Source organism: Cricetulus griseus, chromosome 6 (genome assembly GCF_003668045.3).
Source record: "Cricetulus griseus strain 17A/GY chromosome 6, alternate assembly CriGri-PICRH-1.0, whole genome shotgun sequence".
NCBI classification, from domain to species: domain Eukaryota; kingdom Metazoa; phylum Chordata; class Mammalia; order Rodentia; family Cricetidae; genus Cricetulus; species Cricetulus griseus.
Window position 1 is genome coordinate 112,598,860 of NC_048599.1, and position 19,417 is coordinate 112,618,276.

General features: G+C 36.7%; 1 protein-coding gene across 3 annotated transcripts in view; it reads right to left on the minus strand.

The window, feature by feature from the left end:
- Nucleotides 1-19,417, minus strand: part of Slc4a10 (solute carrier family 4 member 10) — a 156,006-nt gene that overhangs the window by 16,535 nt on the left and 120,054 nt on the right. For all 3 annotated transcript variants that reach the window (XM_035446804.1, XM_035446803.1, XM_035446802.1), the window contains 4 exons: nucleotides 15,452-15,703; nucleotides 14,038-14,106; nucleotides 9,397-9,570; nucleotides 8,322-8,444 (listed from right to left, as the gene is read on the minus strand). In XM_035446804.1, coding sequence (XP_035302695.1) covers nucleotides 8,322-8,444; nucleotides 9,397-9,570; nucleotides 14,038-14,106; nucleotides 15,452-15,703 — 618 coding nt within the window. The remainder of the gene's footprint in view (nucleotides 1-8,321; nucleotides 8,445-9,396; nucleotides 9,571-14,037; nucleotides 14,107-15,451; nucleotides 15,704-19,417) is intronic.

Here is a 19,417-nt window from a genome sequence, read left to right on the forward strand (position 1 = left end):
GGGGTCTGGATCAGTCCCATGCTGGTTTCCCAGCTATCTGTCTGGGAACCAAGAATTCCCCCTTGTTCAGGTCAGCTGTTTCTCTGGGTTTCACCAGCCTGGTCTTGAGCCCTTTGCTCATTACTCCTCCTTCTCTGCAACTGGATTCTAGTTCAGTTCAGTGTTTAGCTGTGGGTGTCTGCTTCTACTTCTACCAGCTGCTGGATGAAGGCTATAGGATGGCATATAAGTCAGTCATCAATCTCATTATCAGGGAAGGGTATTTAAGGTAGCCTCTCCTCTGTTGCTTAGATTGTTAGTTGGTGTCATCGTTGTAGATCTACAGACATTTCCCTAGTGCCTGATTTCTCTTTAAACCTATAATGGCTCCCTGTATTATGATATCTCTTATCTTGTTCTCCTCTATTCTTCCCCCAACTCAAACTTCCTGGTCCCTCATGTCCTCCTCACCACTCCTCTTCTTCCCTTCTCATTCTCCTAGCTCCCCCTCCCCTCCCCTCATGCTCCAAATTTGCTCAGGAGATCTTGTCCATTTCCCCTTCTCCAGGGGGACGCATGGTCATCTTTGAGACTCAGGGAAATAACTCATCTGTGATCCCCTGTACAACCAAAAAAGCAAAGTAAATGCCTTCAACATACAATGGTACAGAGTAACCATCCCTGTTTCTAAATGGAAGGGTGGGGATATGGAAAGGAAAGATCATACAAAAGCAAGACGAAAACCCTAACCCTAAAGCTTCATGTCCAACATCTGGAACTCATGATGGAATCATCTGTGGTCCAAAGGGCTTAGGTAGCCCCACCTCTCCTGCTTTATTGCCAGTAGCACATAAAGTTTAGCCTCTTTATTTGCCAGCTCTTCTCTCTTGCTGTGTAGAAATTCTGTTTTTATGGCATCTCCCACTTGAGGTGTTCTTTGTAACCCAATCTTCAACTTCACAGCTTCATATATTCCCTTCTGGGGGGCGGGGGCTTCTTGCTGGGATTCCAACCCTGTGATACATTTCCTAGTCTCAGTGGCCTTTAGAAACCACAGCACAAGTTTCATTGGTTCTATTATTATTGCATCTTCCATGCCTATACAACTGCTACCACATAGTGCTGCCAAGTCCTTCAACCAGCTCAAGATGAAGCCTTGCCCTCCACAAAGACAGATGTATCCGCTTTTGTACTCTGACCCTATAAAACAGTTGCATAGTTGTTTCTGAAGAGGCAATGCCTTCAGCAGTATTCACCACTCCTCTTCTTCCCTTCTCATTCTCATTTAAGTTTAAACTTAAAAATGAATTTCTACTTTCACAAGATGGAGCTTACAGTGGGTGGAGTCTCACCTCCAAGTCATCTTTTCTCTTGTCTCTGTACAGAGAGCATAAGATTTCTCTTTAATAGAACTAATTTCTAATGACTATACTTGCCTAATCAGCAACAGCCTTGCATATAACTTTAAGCTTATAGTTTTCCCCACAAACTGGACATTTTTTATACCTTTCTGTTCCATTTGTTGCTCTCTGCTGAAAACCTGGATAAGAACAATAAGTAATAACCATAACACAGTATGAATACCTGGGCAATTTTGACATTTTCTGCCAAACAATTCATTCTATTATTTTCAAATTTATGTGCTCTGAAGTTCTCAGAACATAGGCATACCGAATACAATGAATTCTTTGACATAAGATGAAACAAATTGTCTCTAGCCCAGCTTCCAATAGAACCCTTGCTCCCCTCTGAACCCTCAGGAGTTGGGTCCTCCACTGTGTACATTTCTTTCAGCATTTCAGTCTTCTGAACTCCCACCAGGATAGACAGTAAATCTTTGTTTATAGTATTAGATATTTTTCTATCCCCATTCTAAACTCTTCCACATTCCTGCTATAAACCTGTTCCAAAGGCCAAGAGGTGAATGGTCAAGCTTGTCACAGTGATAGCCTAATTTCTCCACAACCAATTTCTGTGTTAGCTACTTTTCTCATATTGTGAACAAATACCAGTAAGAATCAGGTTAAGGGGAAGGACTATTTTGACTTTTAACAAGAAAAACAGTCCATTTTGACAGGGAAGGTATCGTGGCAGGAGTGTGAGGCAGCTTGGCACTCTGCATCAGTAGTCAGGAAGGAGAGACAGTAAGAAGTGGAGCTTAGCTCTAAAACCTCAAGGTCCACCTCTAGTAATCAATTTGCTCTAAAGGCTTCGCTTCCTAAAAGTTCCACAATCCTCTAAGAAAGTGTCACCATCTGGGGACCAAGCATTCAGATATGTGAGTTTATGGGAAACAAGTTATATTTAATTTACAACAAGAAGACCATTAATTAAAAGTACTTGTTTAAGTATAAGGAGAGCTAATCTGCAGCCCAGAATGAGGTGCTCCTTGCAACTTAGTTTGTCAAGATATATGGGATATAACATAGCATATTAACATGTGTAACCTGTAGAGTCAGAGTCAGAACACATCTATCCATTCAGGTGGAAAAATGTTACTTTTTATACATTTTATATTGCTGCACATGAAGGGACATGAAGAGACCTTCAGTGATCCCTTATGACAAACCAGGATGTAAACAAAGTATAAATCTGTCCTTAGTTGTTCACTAGAAGATGATGTATAGCATCTCTTCTGGTCAAACCAGAAATATTTACTAAAGACTAAAATGCGAAACAAGCTGAAGAGAATAAGAGTATGATAAGTACCTTGTCACCTGGCAGCAAAAAAAGGCAGATCCATTAGCAGCAAAGTCTGGGGCTAAGGTTTTGTGAACATTTTTTTTCCTTATGATTTTCCATTTTTCTCTCAAATTGCATTCAATAATTATTTTGCACTCTGAGGCTTGTTAGTGTGTGTGGGCTTTATACTAGTCATCATCCTATCCAAACAAAAACTCATCACCTCTAAAGATAGCATTTCCAAGCCATGCTTATCTGAAGTGAAGGGGGGCAGAGCAGCCGCTGCTGCTGTCTTCAGTGCCAGAAGGGAGCTGGGTGGGCCCGGGAGTGGTGATGGAGGGACAGCTGCATCCTAAGTGGCACTGCTGGGGAGGTAAAAATGGAGCCTTCTCATAGAGGAGCTGTCAAATCAGGCAGTTAACCTTGATCTTCACAGTCCAGGTTATCTCATCATGGAAGAAGACAGAGAGCTGAGTAAAATGGACCAGATAACTACTGCAGAAGTGCTTAACATGGTTTCCATTCAGCACTTCATTTACACAAGGTTCATCAATGATTCACTGAGTTACATCATGGAACCCAAATTCAACATATTAAAGGAATAGCTAAAGCAAGTTTTTTTTTTCCAGCAAGACTTTAGAATTTCTTATGCTATGACTTAAAGACTATCTTATAATTAAGATGTTTATCAAAGCAGTTTTCAGATACAAATAAGGGGAGAACAAGTAATTCCACATCTAATAAAGAACAGAAAGATAACACATAGAAAAGGAATCTACTCAATAGCACACATTGACTGAAGATGCATGATGTTTTAGGCACATATCAAAGAAGAATAGAGACACTACTAATCAGTTCACTTAATGAATGTATAGTAACATGATCTATATGGCAGGTAGCTGCAAAGCACTGAGATACAAAAATGAAAAGAAAGATATAAACATGAGTCTCAAAGGAAATAAAAGATTATCATAAAGAATACAGGAATAGAGAGTGAAGAGAAGAAGAAACTTCAGGTAGAAAGAAATATGAGACATACATAAAAGATAGAACTAAAGAAGTTGTTCCCATGACAGTGAGCAACTACTTCACGAACGCCAAAGGCCCATGGTGAATTGAAATGGGAAATATAATCTGTAAGATTCCAGTAATAAACTGAATGACATTGCATCCTTAGTCTTCACTTTATTTTGTAGTAGCAGAAAAATAATTGCTTTATTACAGTACCTGGCATGTACTCTGTCCTTTACCTTCATTAAAATAGATGACAAATTATATATTTGGGAGCAAATATATATATAAATATTTGGGGGCATATATCTATGTGGAACCCTCAAAAATATCAAAGTTTAAACAATAGCAGAGTCAGCATTCACAAAGATACTTAGGCTATTAACGGAGTAAATAAGTGCTCATTTTGCTATTTATGCTTCCTAAGGGATGGGAGAAGATTCAGGAGTCATGTTTAACCCTTCACTTTATTGAAGAGGCAAATAAGGCATACATAACTTAAGAAGCTCCTACCATTTCCTTCTCTCAACTATACAATCGCCTTCAGATATTGCATGTGTATAAATTTGTAAACAATAAATATTATACTTTTAATTTCTGATTTCCAACAGATTAAAGAGCTGATAACATAAAACAGTAAACACTTAAAAGGTCAAATTGGGCCAGAGCTTATAGAGGCATCAGAATTTATGACTCAGCCGTGTGTGTGTGTGTGTGTGTGTGTGTGTGTGTGTGTGTGTGTGTGTGTGTGTATGCATATGTGTGTGCATGCATGTGTGAGATGAGCACATGTGGCTGTCAGAAGACAATTTTCAGGAGTTTGCTTTCTCCTATATGTGGGTTCCAGGAATTAATCTCTTTGGAAGGTTTGATGGCCAGTGCCTTTACTACTGAGCAATCAGTCTCACTGGTCCTGATTTAGCACCTTTAAATAACCATCTAAATTACTCTAAGTGAAAAATTCTGACCCAATAATCTTGTATTAAGAACTTTTCTGTATTATAGATACTGGTTATGTGTGTCTAATAAAAGACTTATCTCAGATGTCAAAATCACCTGGAGGATGTAGGAAAATAGATTGTCCGCTCTAATGCACAGCATTGATGAAACAGGCCTATGAATATACATTTTAAAAATATTGCAACGTGCTGGCCAGTATAGCAAAGACTCTGAAACCACTTTTTGGGAAAGTGCTGCTGAAGGAGATAAACATACTTGTCCCACTGTATAGTTGAATTATAAAAGACATTTATCTATGTTAGTAATTAGGATGAGGTTCCTAAATCCACAGCCAATTCTTACCTTTCTGAGAAGTAAAGCATTTGCTTTCATTTGTTTAATTGTGCTTATTTTTAGATTGTACTTTCTTGGAATTTTTTCACAATCACAAGGCCCCACTTGCCTTCTTTTTGTTTTCTTCTATAGGATATATGTTAGAGCGGTCCCTCAGTAATGAAGAAGGTGTGGATGTTAATACTCCACAGAATTGCATCTCCACCTCTACCTAACACTGGCACCCATGCTTTCCACTTTAGAGCAAACATTCTGTTGGAATCTCCTGTATTTAGCAGTGGTCCTTTTGTCATGTGTACAATGTCCTAGAGAACATTTAAGTAGGAAGGAAGGCATGTTGGTACTCTGAGCACATTTGGACATCCAGAATTGATTCTGCAGCCTTCCCTTTACACAGAGCAATGTGCAAAATGTCAGGGTTCCAATATTCATTTCTACCCTGATTATAATCCTTTCTTTCTAAAAACTGAAGCATATGCATATGCATATGCATGAAGTGCATGAAAATTTGGAACAGAAGCTCTGCGACCTTGGACTGGCCTGTGTAGCTATTTATTCTGCTTAACTCATTATTGAATTTTAAGGTCAAATGAATGTTTTCTCAGCGCCATAAGACCAGAAATGGGCTACTGATAGGAAAACCCTGAAGGATAAAGGTACAAGCTTGTAACTATCATCAAAAGGATCAGAGGTGAGCTCACTTTAAATTCAAGTCTCAGGGAGCTAAGACATTTCTGCCGTTTATCATCTTGCCAGATCACAATCAGAGTTTCTCAATTAATTTGAACATTTCTGAAGAACTTATCCATTACCCACTCTAATGTACAATCTCTTGGAGAACTAGGCATTGGTACAAGACACTACAGCACAACCATATCTTTCAGGGGAATTCATAAGTTCAGAAAAAAGAAAATACCCAAATCTGGGTCCTCAAGTAGAAAATGAACCTTGGATTTAAGCTTCAGTGTCAGCCTCCGCATGTCCTCCTCCACGCCTCAACAAGTCTCCTTTTCCAATGCTAATTCTAAAGAGAATATAAGCTTATTGACTCGCCCTTTCCCCATCTCTCCATTCCTTTGGTGTATGTCTTCTTTGCACTACTTAGAACTGCTTTTTAATGTTTGAGTATAGGCTGTTCCATGAATGAAACACTGGGTTTCTTATTTATTTCCATGCAGTTGGGATCATATGAAAACATCATTGTCATAATCTGTGTGAGACTTTAAGGATTTCTAAACCCTTCTGGTAAATATATTGAAAGGTTTTATTTCCCCCTCTTCTTTGGAACTGAAGGATTCAACTATGAAATTCCCCCAGTAGGTCTTATTCTATTTTTATATTGCTGAAAGCATAAGTTCTTGGAAATTTAGTGATATCTAGTTACTCCTAAAATCTTTACTTTCAAATTCACAAAACAGTAAACACCATCAGAGCACAGTAACATTTAATGTGATATAATAGAAAAAAGTTAAAAAACTCTATACAAGGTCTCAGTGGAGTTAATAAATTCCCAACATGCAAATATATTACACATATATGTAAGTGCCACTTATATATATTATAAGTGGTTATGGACCATAGGAATGACTAATTCTATTAGCAATAATCATATCTCAGATAAATCTTTTGGCTGGATATCACTGTGCAAAATTACAATGGTTAGTTTTAATAAATTTATGATTACTGTCAATTTGTTCTCTTCAATGTCATGGAGAAACAGGAGAAGCTAACATTGCCTTTCTATAACAGTAGAGAAGAATTTCAATGATAGCATAGTAGATTACATGCATTTACCTCAGGAGCTTTTAAAACACAAAGTGAAATGAAACTCTAAGACCATTTCATTCTGAAAATGGCCTCAAGAGAATACTGTGTGAAAGGGATGGTACTCTATGGAAAAGTGTGCTTCTACCTTATTCCACCAGAAACAGTAAAGATATTTGACATGAAATAAAAAGAAAACATAATATGTGTGTTACTAGGTGAATGAGCTTAGTAGCATAATCATTGGGAAGATGGGGAAAATTCATAGGCTATAAATTATGTCTTCAAAACTACTTCCCTTCAATCTTTAAACCTTGGAAATTTTTTCAGGTGGGATAAGTTTTAGCACATCTTATATGGACTGTTAAATTATTGTTTTAAAAATATCTACTACTAATTTGATAAATAGTAAAGAACCAGTGACAATTTCACAGTATTTTAATGTTGCATTAACTTTACTAGAAATGTGATTCTATATATGCCTTCTACAACATTTTAGAAAACTGAAACATTCATACAGAAATAAGATACACCATTATGATGTCCCTAAATGTGGAAACCATGGACAGAGGAACCACCAATCACATATTATAAAGCTATGCTGTTAGAATGTTCTTGGCCAAAAATTCATCTGGATTTGTAGTCCAATCTGGCCTATTTAAATGACTGAGCAAAACTAAAACCTTTTTTATGTATACAATAAAGTTATCTACAAGGAAAAAGAAAACTATTTATGATCCAAAAAATATTCTATAGCAAAGAAACTGAATGCTTTTAGTAAACACCTGTGAAAACAAAACTGGAAAGAATGAATAATTCTTCTAAGATGCTTCCTTTCATTTCATTTATACAGGGAAATTTTGTTTTTGCTTTCTGTAATCTTTGCCAAAAATGCTGCATAGGTCATTATTTTCACTTACATTCCTTATAGCTTTTATGTGCTTAAAATATGTATAATTCAATAGCCTTCATAAAAGATCCAGGCTGACATAGGAACTTTATATATCTCATGAGACTTATATCTAACTTGTTTCTTCTTATGAAACAGAACATGATAAATCAGTCATCTGTGAAGATAACTAAAACCCAGAGTTTTCTCAAATATGTTTTCAAACCTCAGATCACTTTATAGGCAAATCAGGTCATGTTTCTCTTTTAAATATTTTGTCTGTTTTAAGAATAACGATTTATTCAAATTTACTGATTAAAATCTGTTAGCAAGAAAAATGACCAGTAGTGACTTATCAGATTATTTCCTTTTCAAACATTCAATCAACATTACATGACTGTATCTCAGAAACAGTTATGCTTCAGCAATCTTTTTCCCATCTAGGACCAAGAAATCAGAAAAATAAGCCTTATTATTTGGAGAGTAACTAAATGCAGGTATTTCATGTAGAGTTGACTTACTCATGTAAGATCTTTGCCCCCTCTCTCCAACCCAGCTGTATTTTTTAAACATTAAACTTCCAAATGTTTCTACCTGCTATATTTAATAATCACCATTTAATGAAAAGCAACAATTTAGTTTACCAAAGAGCTGCAATTGTTCTTCTCCCTTAAATAAAATAGCAAGTTTTATTTTGACTTACTTCTTTTTCAGCATCTTCAAGTTTCTTTTTCTTACTCTCAGGCATTAAATCATCAAGCCAGCTGAGTTCCCGTTTTGTAAACAAGAAGTCCATCAACTTTCTCACAAATACCAGGGCTAACACCTGAAGTAAATAATAAAGTTGTTTAAAATGTAAACAAACAAACAAACAAACAAAGAGGAGATACAGATGAATTTGAATTAGGACTGATATTAAACTAAAAATTGAAAACACGTGTGTATAAAACATGTGGCCTCATCTTTCTTCCTCTTAATTTCCTTTTCTTATCAAATTGCCAGGATGGAATCTAAGATTTTATTCAATGTTGAAGGCTTCTTAATAAAGAAAAAAAATTTAAACTACAAAATATATTTGATTATGCTTCCCTAAATGCATAATTAAAAGCTCAAACTAGGATAAGTGAACATTAGAAGATTCTTTTTTTTTTTTGCAGATTTTATTTGCATTAGAAACAAGATTGTTTTACATGTCAATCCCAATTCCCTCTCCTTCCTCTCCTCTCCGACCACCCCCTCCCAACTAAAACCCTACCTATCACATATCCTTTCTGCTCCCCAGGAAGGGTATTGCCTTTCATAGGGTGTCATCAGAGTCTATCATATTCTTTGGGATAGGGCCTAGGCCCACCCAGGTGTGTCTTGGCTCAGGGAGTATCTTAGAAGATTCTTATATATGCTAATACTTTTGAGTTATGTATAGTTATTCAAATTCACTATACTTTTAAATGCATTTAAAATTTGTCTGAAACATTCAATTAAATTTTATTTTAAAAATTTCCCTAATTTTTCATATTTGTTAGTATATCTCAATGCTAATTTTCAAATATTTACATTTTCCATACTGCTTTCCATTAACTACCACACTATGAATGACCAAGAAAAAACCTAACATTAAATCAATGAAATGCAAAATATTCTTCAAACCCTATTTTAGTGTCCAAGTTTATACTGCAGTCAATGTTCAAAGTAATTTGAGGCAATTCTATTGTTGAAGTTTTAGTTCATGTGTTTCACAAAAGTGAGTGAAAGAGAGAGCATTGAGGGAGGTTTCATACCATCATAGGGAAGACAATAGCTGCTCTTGAAACCTTGATTATCCACAAAAGGCCAAGACAACTCATCTGAATAACTGTGAAGAGATGGACTTTCCGGAGTGGTACATGCCTTAGATATATAAAGTCTGGTTGATGTTTGGCTGGCATCCAGAAGAGCTTTATTCTATCAAATAACTAAAAGATCAAACAGTATATTGTATTTAAGAACAAGACAACAAACAATAACCATAGGATAATTAGATATTTGGCATGTTCATATTAGGTTCAAATGACACAGTTACCAAAATTGCAGGACATTGGAAGTGACATACAGTTTGGACTTCTATTTATTGAACAGTATACTATATTTCCTATTTTAACAGGGTGTCATTGAAATGGGTTTGCATATAGTAAAGCCAATGCTACAGTTTGCTACCTGGAGAACCAGCACTAAGGTAGACAAAATAAAATCATCCTCTTTCAGCTTATCACATTGTGATCTCTCCCCTTTCTCCCCAAATATTGGTCTCCTAGGCCTCACATGCTCGGTGTGCTTTTTTCTCTGCTGGAGTGTGCCATCTACCTTCATGGCCTTGGCTTTCACATGTTTAGCATTCCCAGACCTTCTGCAGTTCCCCCAAGCACCACTCAAATCCCACTGCTCTGTAGAGTGCCTTGGATTCCTCTTTACTGAACCCTACTGTTTTGGCTTTGCCACTTTGATCCCCAACAAAGGTTTTGATGCTGTCTTTAGAAATATACACATCTTGCATGAAGATCTGGTCTACATATACTTTTGTTACCAAAGTGTTTTATTATATTTTATATTTGGGGGCTGAGGAGATAGTTTAGTCAGAAAAGAGTCTTTAGTGTCTGCCTGAGGATCTGAATTCAGATCTCCAGCATGCACATAAAAGATGAACACAGTTTAACTTATCTGTAACCCTGGCTGTGGTGGGGCCTGAAACAGACCCATCAATCCCTGGAGCTCATTGGCCAGCCAGTATGGCAAATCTGTGAGCTTCATGTCCTTGAGAGACCTGGTCTCAGAAAACTAGCAGCAAGTGACTTAGGAAGATACCCGGTGTTGACCTAGGGCCTCCACATGAACACCCACATATACATGTGAACCTGATCATACACAAGCACATGTAACTTCATCCATACCTGCATGTATATATACATACAGTGCATGTCAATGCAGATACATACAGAAATGCAAACTATCTGATTTGGGCCACTGTAGTAGATGGATCCAGCGTAATCAGCGGATCATCTTTATTTCAATTTTGTCATAATAATCGATAAAATGACTTAAAGTTTATTTTATAAATTAAATTTTCATAGGCTCTTACTTCAACAAATGTTATTGAATAACTAAATTTACTACATATTTTATTTTGTGTGAGCCACTTGTTTAATTTTTAGGCTAAATTTTGTTATTTATAATTCTTTCAGTGAGAGGTGGTTATTTAGAAAGCAAGGGTTTGATACAGTCAGTCATTCTATTTCATAAATCTTTATGATAACATAACCTATGCATTTTCAAAAGAACATTGATAAATAAAATATTTCTCAGCTACCATAAGAAAACTATCAGCTACTTATCATCAAGTGTTTCAAACTTTACTGTTCAGAAAAACAACCATCTGTAGAGTTAAGGTTAGATCATCCTGTTTTGTCAAAACCCAATTTGATATGGGATAGGTGTGATAGGGTATCAAATCTATCTTCCCTTTGGTATTCTCTGTCTTGTGCATGGAACAACCATTCTTCAGTTATGTAAACTATAATCAAATGCACATTACTTCATGCACTAATACTCATTCATAATCTTCCAAAGTTATTTGCTGAAACCCATGACATAACTGACTGCTAACCTCATTCTTGGCTTGCTTCTTGTGTGTCTTTTCTACTTCATAACTATCTCTTAAAATTAGGAATCATTAAACAGACATAATTTTGTGCATGGTGGAAGTAAGAATAAAGTGAGACTAGAGAATAAAATCCTTTAGTTTACAACTGAATGTCTGTTCCTATAGAATTTTCCCCACCCATCATTATCCATTTAGGGAGCTATGTTGTTGCATAAGTGTGCTTCAGTGAGTGGGAGTGGGTGCTTCAATTGTTATTGTTTAAGTGGCACATTTGCTTCACTTTGGATCCCTGCAATGTTGGAATGAATATAGATGTGGTTATATATTTGAATACAGAAACAGCATTCATGAGAACATTGTGATCTGTTTTTTCTGCCATATTTCACAGTGAGAAGCCTACATAGTAAGTTCCTTAATAGTGCCAAAAAGCCAGGTGACATAAAGAGTCCTCCAATTTGCTTGGTAACAAAGTAGCATGCTCCTTAGGATATCCAACATAGACAGCTAATGTGCTTGCCTAGTACCACTCCAGGAATAACGATCGTGATAAATATATTCTACATTTTGCATTTGGCTTTCATCATGTCCCAGTAGTGACACATAATATTTCCCCATCCAGTTAGCTTCACTTCCCAATAGGAATTTTAGCTGTTCACTTAAATTTCCACCAATTCTGTTTCTCAGTGTGAGACCTGTCAAAGTGTGCCTAGGTTTCCTATTTCATTAATGTGATTTAAAACTCATTAAATTTTGTTGGAGGACTTTGATGTTCTCCTCTATTTCATTTGAAAGGATCACATCCTAAGTGATTCCAAAACTTGACATTTTTGTTTAATTCTCAACCACGTGAGTAAAAAAAAATGATTTGAATGGAATTAGAAGAAAATCTGTTGGGATCTACCCACAATTATTTCACTTTGTTTTTTAAAATTTCTGCTGCTCTATTTATGTGAGCCTGAGGCTTAATAATAAATGCTTTCCACTTACAGACAAAATCATTGAAACTTTTGCCAAAGGCAAAAAAAAAAAACCTCAAAAATCAAAAACAAATGAAAACACTAAACTAATTCTATTAAAATGCATTTCATGCATGATACTTTAAATGAGCAAATTAAATCTTTGAGTAAAATTTGAAAACACACCAGTTCCCTATCATGCCCTCACTTCCTTGAAGCCTAGAGTCCCTACACTTTGTGTATTGAAGTTTTGCCTAAGTCTGACAGCCTACACTGTTCCAAGGTCTGCACGCTGCTTCTCTCAGAGTCAGAAGGCAGCAAGTCAGTTTCCTCAGGGATAGAGACCTTGTGTTTCTTGAGTCCCAGCCAGGATCTAACTCATCTGCATGTTTTGATCAGCACTTAGGGTAGTCACACCATAGCAAAAGTTGCCCTTCATATTATTTTTAGTTATTTTTTAAATCTATACAATAAAATACGCCTCACTGTAGTCTCTCATGAGGAAAATGAAATGTTCTGGTCAAAGTGCATCACCATAAACAAAGACATACATTGAAACATACATTTAAGCAGAAATCTGTATTCTGAAGGTGGTATAACCAAGTAGTACAGCATTTTGGTATAATGCAATACAAATGTAATGTCCAGGTGTGGCGGTCAAAACTCTGAAATCAAGATTTTGGCAGGACTATGGATCCCTCTGTGATCCCAAAGAGGGAACATCTTTCCAATTCTTGAAGCTCTCAAGTTTCTTATATTCTTACATTATGGCAGAAAACTACAATCTCTACCTTTATCCTGCCAAGGCCCTCCTACCTCCATCCTGCCATGGCCCTCCTACCTATGTCTTTGTGTCCTCCTTCCTGCTCAAGATATGGTTTGAGTCTTAAGTGTTCCCCACAGGCTCATGTTTTGAACAATTGATCTCCAGTAGTGGCACTGCTTTGGGAGGCTATGGAACCTTTAGCAAGTGGTGTGGGATAGCAAAAATCTGTCCTGAGGGCCAGGCCTTTGAAAGTTATAGCCAACCAACAGTTCAAGTCCCACACTCTCTGCTTTCTGGTTTGCTGCCACATGTTCCCACTGATGTGCACAGAACTACTCCACCATGGCTTCCCTGCTATGATGGCCTGAGATCCCTTGAAACCATGTGCCAAAATAAATCTTTTGCAAAAGGTATTTTTCTTTTGTTTTAGATAGAGTTCATAAACATGACTTGATAACTATCAAAGACTGCATTTGTGTATATTGTGAAATGAACTTAATTCATTTTCTAAAAGGGTGATGAAAAGTAAACTTTTTCTCAGTGTTAATATATTTATGACAAACAGTAGCTCAACAGTCAATGTGCTTGCCATACAAGCATGAAGACTGAAGTTACATCCTTAGAGTTCACTTAATAAAGACAGTCATGGTGGTGCTTGTTTGCAATCTCAGAGTTGGGGTAACAGGATTAGAAACATCTCTGGGTTCACTGGCCAGCCACTCTAACCTAACCACAGTGAACACCAGGTTTTCCCTCTTTCCTCCACGTATATATGCATTCTCCTACACACACACACACACACACACACACACACACAGCACAAACATGCACACATACATACAGTAATTTAAGTTTATCCATCTTTGGGGCTGGATATTCAGCACATAAATGAGAGCGTGTGTCCACTTAGCAGAGAATCTTCTTTAGTATCTACAATTCTGGCCACTTTCATAAAATTTACATGTGGTCAGAAAGCCTCTCCTGAAATGATGGTTGCTGTCACATGACTCAGCATCTACACTTTAAGTTACAACAAATATGCCTTAAAAGTAAAGTAATTTACCTGAATTCCTTTTAGAGATGAAGCACCCATATAAAGAAACACTCCATATAACACTGGCATGGGGATAAACTGTAAAAGAACAATTAGAAAACAGGAAACATTATTTTCTAACTTGTGCTCATTCAATTTTGCACTTACCGCAGAGGGGGAATATGGACAATTGAAAACGCTCTAGAAGCGAGTATAGTATGGAATTGGAAGACATAGTTTCAGACTCCGCCTCAGCATTTCCTACCTGCATAACATTAAGCAGCTACAAAAGCTGCCTCCTCCTTAGTTTCTCAATGTCTAAAAGAGACGATAATAATAGTTCAGTTCTAAGTGTTGAACTTATCCTAAAAACCACATGATTCCTAAGAAATAATATTGTAAATTGTTATTGTGCCACAATAAATATCGACTATTAGCCACTTTAAAGATAATTTACATTCTATTTTAAATTAGTCAAATATTTGAATTAAAGGTAAAGAATAAAGTTTACTTTTATAATTTGGTCCTTAATTATGGTAGATATTTGTTAACATGTGGATTATTCAAATTTCTTTTATTAGGTTAGCTCATTTTATCCAGTGTCCTATTACTGATATAACAGAAATACAAATTTTCAATGATTAGCTACAAGAAGCTGCAAAAAATCAATAATTCAGCTGGGCGGTGGTGGTGCATGCCTTTAGTCCCAGCACTCAGGAAGCAGAGGCAGGCAGATCTCTGTGAGTCTGAGACCAGCCTGGTCTACAAGAGCTAGTTCCAGGACAGCCTCCAAAGCCATAGAGAAACCCTGTCTCGAAAAACCAAGAAAAAAATTCAGTAATTCAATTAATATTTTATACTTAAGCAATCAAAGTGAATGATAATAATTTATAATACAGCTAACATGCTGCAAGAATATCTGTCAGATTTATATCATAAAACAATCCCTCTTTACTGCTACTCAGAATTTGATAATTTAAAAATGTGAACATTTCTTATATGCAATGAAGATTCACATGCAGTGTTTGTGTGAGGCCTTCAAAATAAAAAGCTGTGTGCCCATGGCATGATCATTGTCTGGTCTGTATCACTGACTTATAGCAAATAACATTCAATCTATAGACTGACAAAATAATAGAACCTTTAACCTGGGCTGGATTATGGTGAATTTAGTTACTAGCTACTCGGCAAGTATGACATTTCCCATAGCTTGGAAATTACAAATCAAAATCATTACAGTCAGGAAGTATAACAAATTTATACTTTCAAGTACTTAAGGATTCTAAAACATGGGACAAAATTTCATTCACTCTTGGTGAAGGAAAATTATGTATGTTTTTCAAAGTCACTTTTATCTCATGCCTTGTAATATTTGCAAATTTGTGTTCATATTAAAATGCTACCTTAAAGATATTTATTCTTTCATTAGGGATAATTTCATTACCTTCAGAATACTGGTCATAAAAACTGATGAACCCATAAGAATAAAAATCATGAGCCCTGTCACCCGCTGTTCTCTGATGCCAAGAAATTTGGGTTGTTCTCCTGGAGCGGAGCATTCTGATTCCAGCTTCAGGCTGTTGACATGAGTGATGGAGAGGACTGTGGCAGCCACAAACCATGGCAGGCCCATAATGGAGCATACCCCCAGCATGATGGCCACCATCAACAGATCCAGGTGATAGCCACAACCTTTCTGTTAGAGAAACAAAAAGGAAAAGAAGGTACTGTGTCAGCAACACAGCTGCTGATGGCTTCGTTGTGAATAGACACCACTTCCTGACCATAATGAGTCTCCCTCCATAGCAGATGCCCTGGAACTAAGCCTCTTAGTACTGTTTCCAGCAGTCCTCTCTCATTTTAGTGGGTGATGTTTAACTGGAACGAATAATACCATAGAGTCTAATATCCTTTATTTATTCTCCTTTATCTCAGTACATTGTGACCTTATTTTCATTTTGTTCCCCTCTCAAGTGCCAAAGAATCCAGCCATCCTTTGAATGACAGCATTTAGTTTTTTCTGCCTCCTCGGTAATTCCACTCCACTCTCACAAAGCTGCACTTGAGTGCAGGCAGGAAATGGAGTGAGGAAAAGTTGGTGCCAGGGTAATCAGAGACTGCTCTCTTGACAAGCTGATTGGATTAGATTTCCAAGGAGAGAACTCAAAAGATACCCAAGAGTGTCTGTTGGCCTCTCCTGCTGTGCCCTGTAGCTATAGAAAGTGTAAAAACTCCAGAGGTAGCAAAAGTAGTGATTTACATTGTGTTCTAGTTCTTATTTTTATTATTTTCAGTACTGCTTCAAGAAAGCCAGTGTAATATAGTTTTGGAAACACATTGCTGGGATCAGACAATGGCAAGCACAGGGCCTCCATGGGTCAGCCTCCAGGTTCTCAGTGTGTATGTCGTGGCTGTTAGTTTAGTGTTTTTGTGGGACTCCTAACCGAAGGAGCAGGTGTGTCTCTGACTCTTTTGCTTGCCCTTGGGACTCTTTTCCTCCTTTTGGGTTGCCTTGTTCAGCTTTGATATAAGGGCTTTTGCCTTCTCTTATTGTATCTTGTTTTGTCTGGTTTGTCCGGAGTAGGTCTTGGAGGCCTACTCTTTTCTGAAGAGGAAACAGAGGAGGTGTGGATCTAGGGGAGAGAAGATGTGGGAGGGGGCTTGGAAGTGCGGAGGGGGGGAAACTGGTTAGATATAGTGTATGAGAGAAGAAACTATTTTCAATTAAAAAATTAAAAATAATAAAAAATAAATCTCAGGACTTTTCCTATCTGAGAGAAGTTGATAATAACAATAAAAAGCATCTCATTAAATTATGATAAATAAATTATTTAATTCTAGAAGTCATTGAGAGTAATGTGTGCTGTATCATAAACAGCAGTGCATGTTGGGATCTACAATAATAAAACTAAGTTTATTATTAAGGACAGATAACATCAAATCATTTCTCAGTATTTTCCAGTTTCTTACCATAATTATTAACACATAAGAAACAATAGAAGTTACATATTGAATTTTTTGATACAGTGTCATATTGTATAGCTTAAGTGTCCTGTAATTCATTATATTATATCGAGCAGCCTGGCCTTGACCTCATGGTCAGTCCTCTTAACTCTGTCTCCTGAGTTTACTTTTATAAGGAAACAAGTATTCTAGAAACACATCCAACCATCTTAAAATTCAGTATGATAATTGAAATTGTAGAATAAATTTTGGCTGGATAGAGAGGATAAAGTATCAGTGGAGATCCACAAAATGGGAAAACATCCCCCATCCTGGTGTCAACATAACCAAATATGCATAAGAAAAAGCCTTTGGTAAAACATTTTGTTAACCCCGTGTGTCTAGGCTGAGAGAGTATCCCTCTGTGTGGAATGGGCTCACTCCAAATGATATGACAGACTCACCCTCCCTGGGGAGCAAAAGGGGATGGGATAGGGAGTCGGTAGTGGGTAGGGGAGGAGGGAAGGGAGAGGGAACTTGGATTGACATGTAAAACAAGCTTGTTTCTAATTTAAATAAAAAATTGACCTGAAAAAATTGTAAACTATAGTTTCATAGCATAAAACTCAAGCCCTTGAAAAGCAATGCCTGAAACAGTTACAAGTGTGTTTGTCCTAGGGACTGCAAATAATAATATGAATTAGAATCTACTCAAACTGCTACATCTGAGGGGATTTAATGAAATTGTGCCACTGGAATATTTTAGAGCTGCCATCCTAACAAAAGTGAATGGGATGTATGAGAGGTGGGGGGGGAGACAAGATGAATACCTAAAGAGAGAAGATGACAGAGCTCTTGAGAGTTGAGGGATTTTTAAAAATATATTTATTGTTTTAGTAGATTCTGGACTTTCTAAGCATCCACATCTGCTAAATTTACTAATATGAAGAATGTCTTTCTCATTCATAACAATCATTTCATGTAGCTCTTCTTGGTTTTAAAAAATATGGTATAAATGTAAACAGTGGAATTTTGGGTTTGGAAGTGGGCAAGATAATTATTTCAGAGAGAATAATTTTGTCTTTAAAATGAATACATGATTTCCCTTAATTATGCTGTACAATAAGAATAATTTGACTTAATGGAAATAAAGCAGTTCTGACATTTCCACTCATTAATCAGCATCCTCCTTGTCTTTCTTTTAAAATGTTTTAAAAACTTGTTCATTGCAAACAAATTATTAGCTGATTAGGCATGCCAGCCAAAAGGAAGTATCCCTTTGTCAGAGAGAGAACTCTGCACCTTGTAACATATTTCTGTACTGTTTTTTTTTCTTCAAAAATAAAGACAGAACTGTAGCTTTTATTCTCACATTCATCCTTGAATCATGGGAAATGGACATATGGGAGGAAAAGGGAGCATAGCAACAGGTGATGCTACACCAGACCCCACTAAAACCAACATGCAGCAAGACAAGAGGCCAGCCAAGAGGACCATCTGATACCCAGATGCCACCGCTGAAAAAAATCATTTCAAAGCTTGGCAGCAATTTCCTGCATCTGTCAAGTTAACCACATAAAAGACTATAGATTGACATGAAGAACCAGGCTGACAAAGAGGGCAAAAAAGAACATATCAAATGCCATAATCATCAAGGGAATGTGGTGCCAAATGAATGTTGCAAACGCATTCATTTACTCCAGTGATCTGGGATTGTATTGCTGTTTATTAAAAATGATGTCAAAAGAAGCCTGAACTGTCTACAGAAACATGTAGAAAATCCCAGAGCTGTATCTTAACAGAAACTTTCTTTTCTGCAAAATAATGTCTCTCTTTATTTTCACGTTTACGGAGCATGCTCTAAACAAAACCAGGCTTTTGTTTTTAATGCCTTTAAAAAGGACTCAGTTTACCCATGCCCCTCAACTCTAAAAGAAAACAATGCTAGAATACAGACTTAATTTGCATCTATGTAATACATGATAATTTTCCTGGTCATGTTTTGATATTTGTGGCTGCTGTCATGCTTGCATGACACAGAAGCCAGTGGGCTGATTCCGAGGTTTATTAATTTTATGCTCCCTCACTCTCAGGTATAGTAACTTATCCAATGAGCTGGGTTTTAGCCTCTATAGCTCAACACTTTATTGTGTATTTACTACCAAAGATTATTGTAAAAACATTTTCTTGTTGTCATAAAAAATATCATGGAAAAGAAAATGAGTAGTTCTGCCAATGATGTGAGGAAAAATCAAAAAGGTCTATAATACATTTGGAAGAGACAGAAAATGACATGATTCTGAGGTGACCTAAAGAGATGATTGTGCACTCAGATACACATTGTGAAGACCACAAAGTGCTTGACACATAAATGAAAAAATATGATTCACGGAACAATTCCAGACAATGTTGCAACCAAAGCAACAATAAGCTGTCAACTTAAAAACTAGTAAAATCTGGAAGTGTA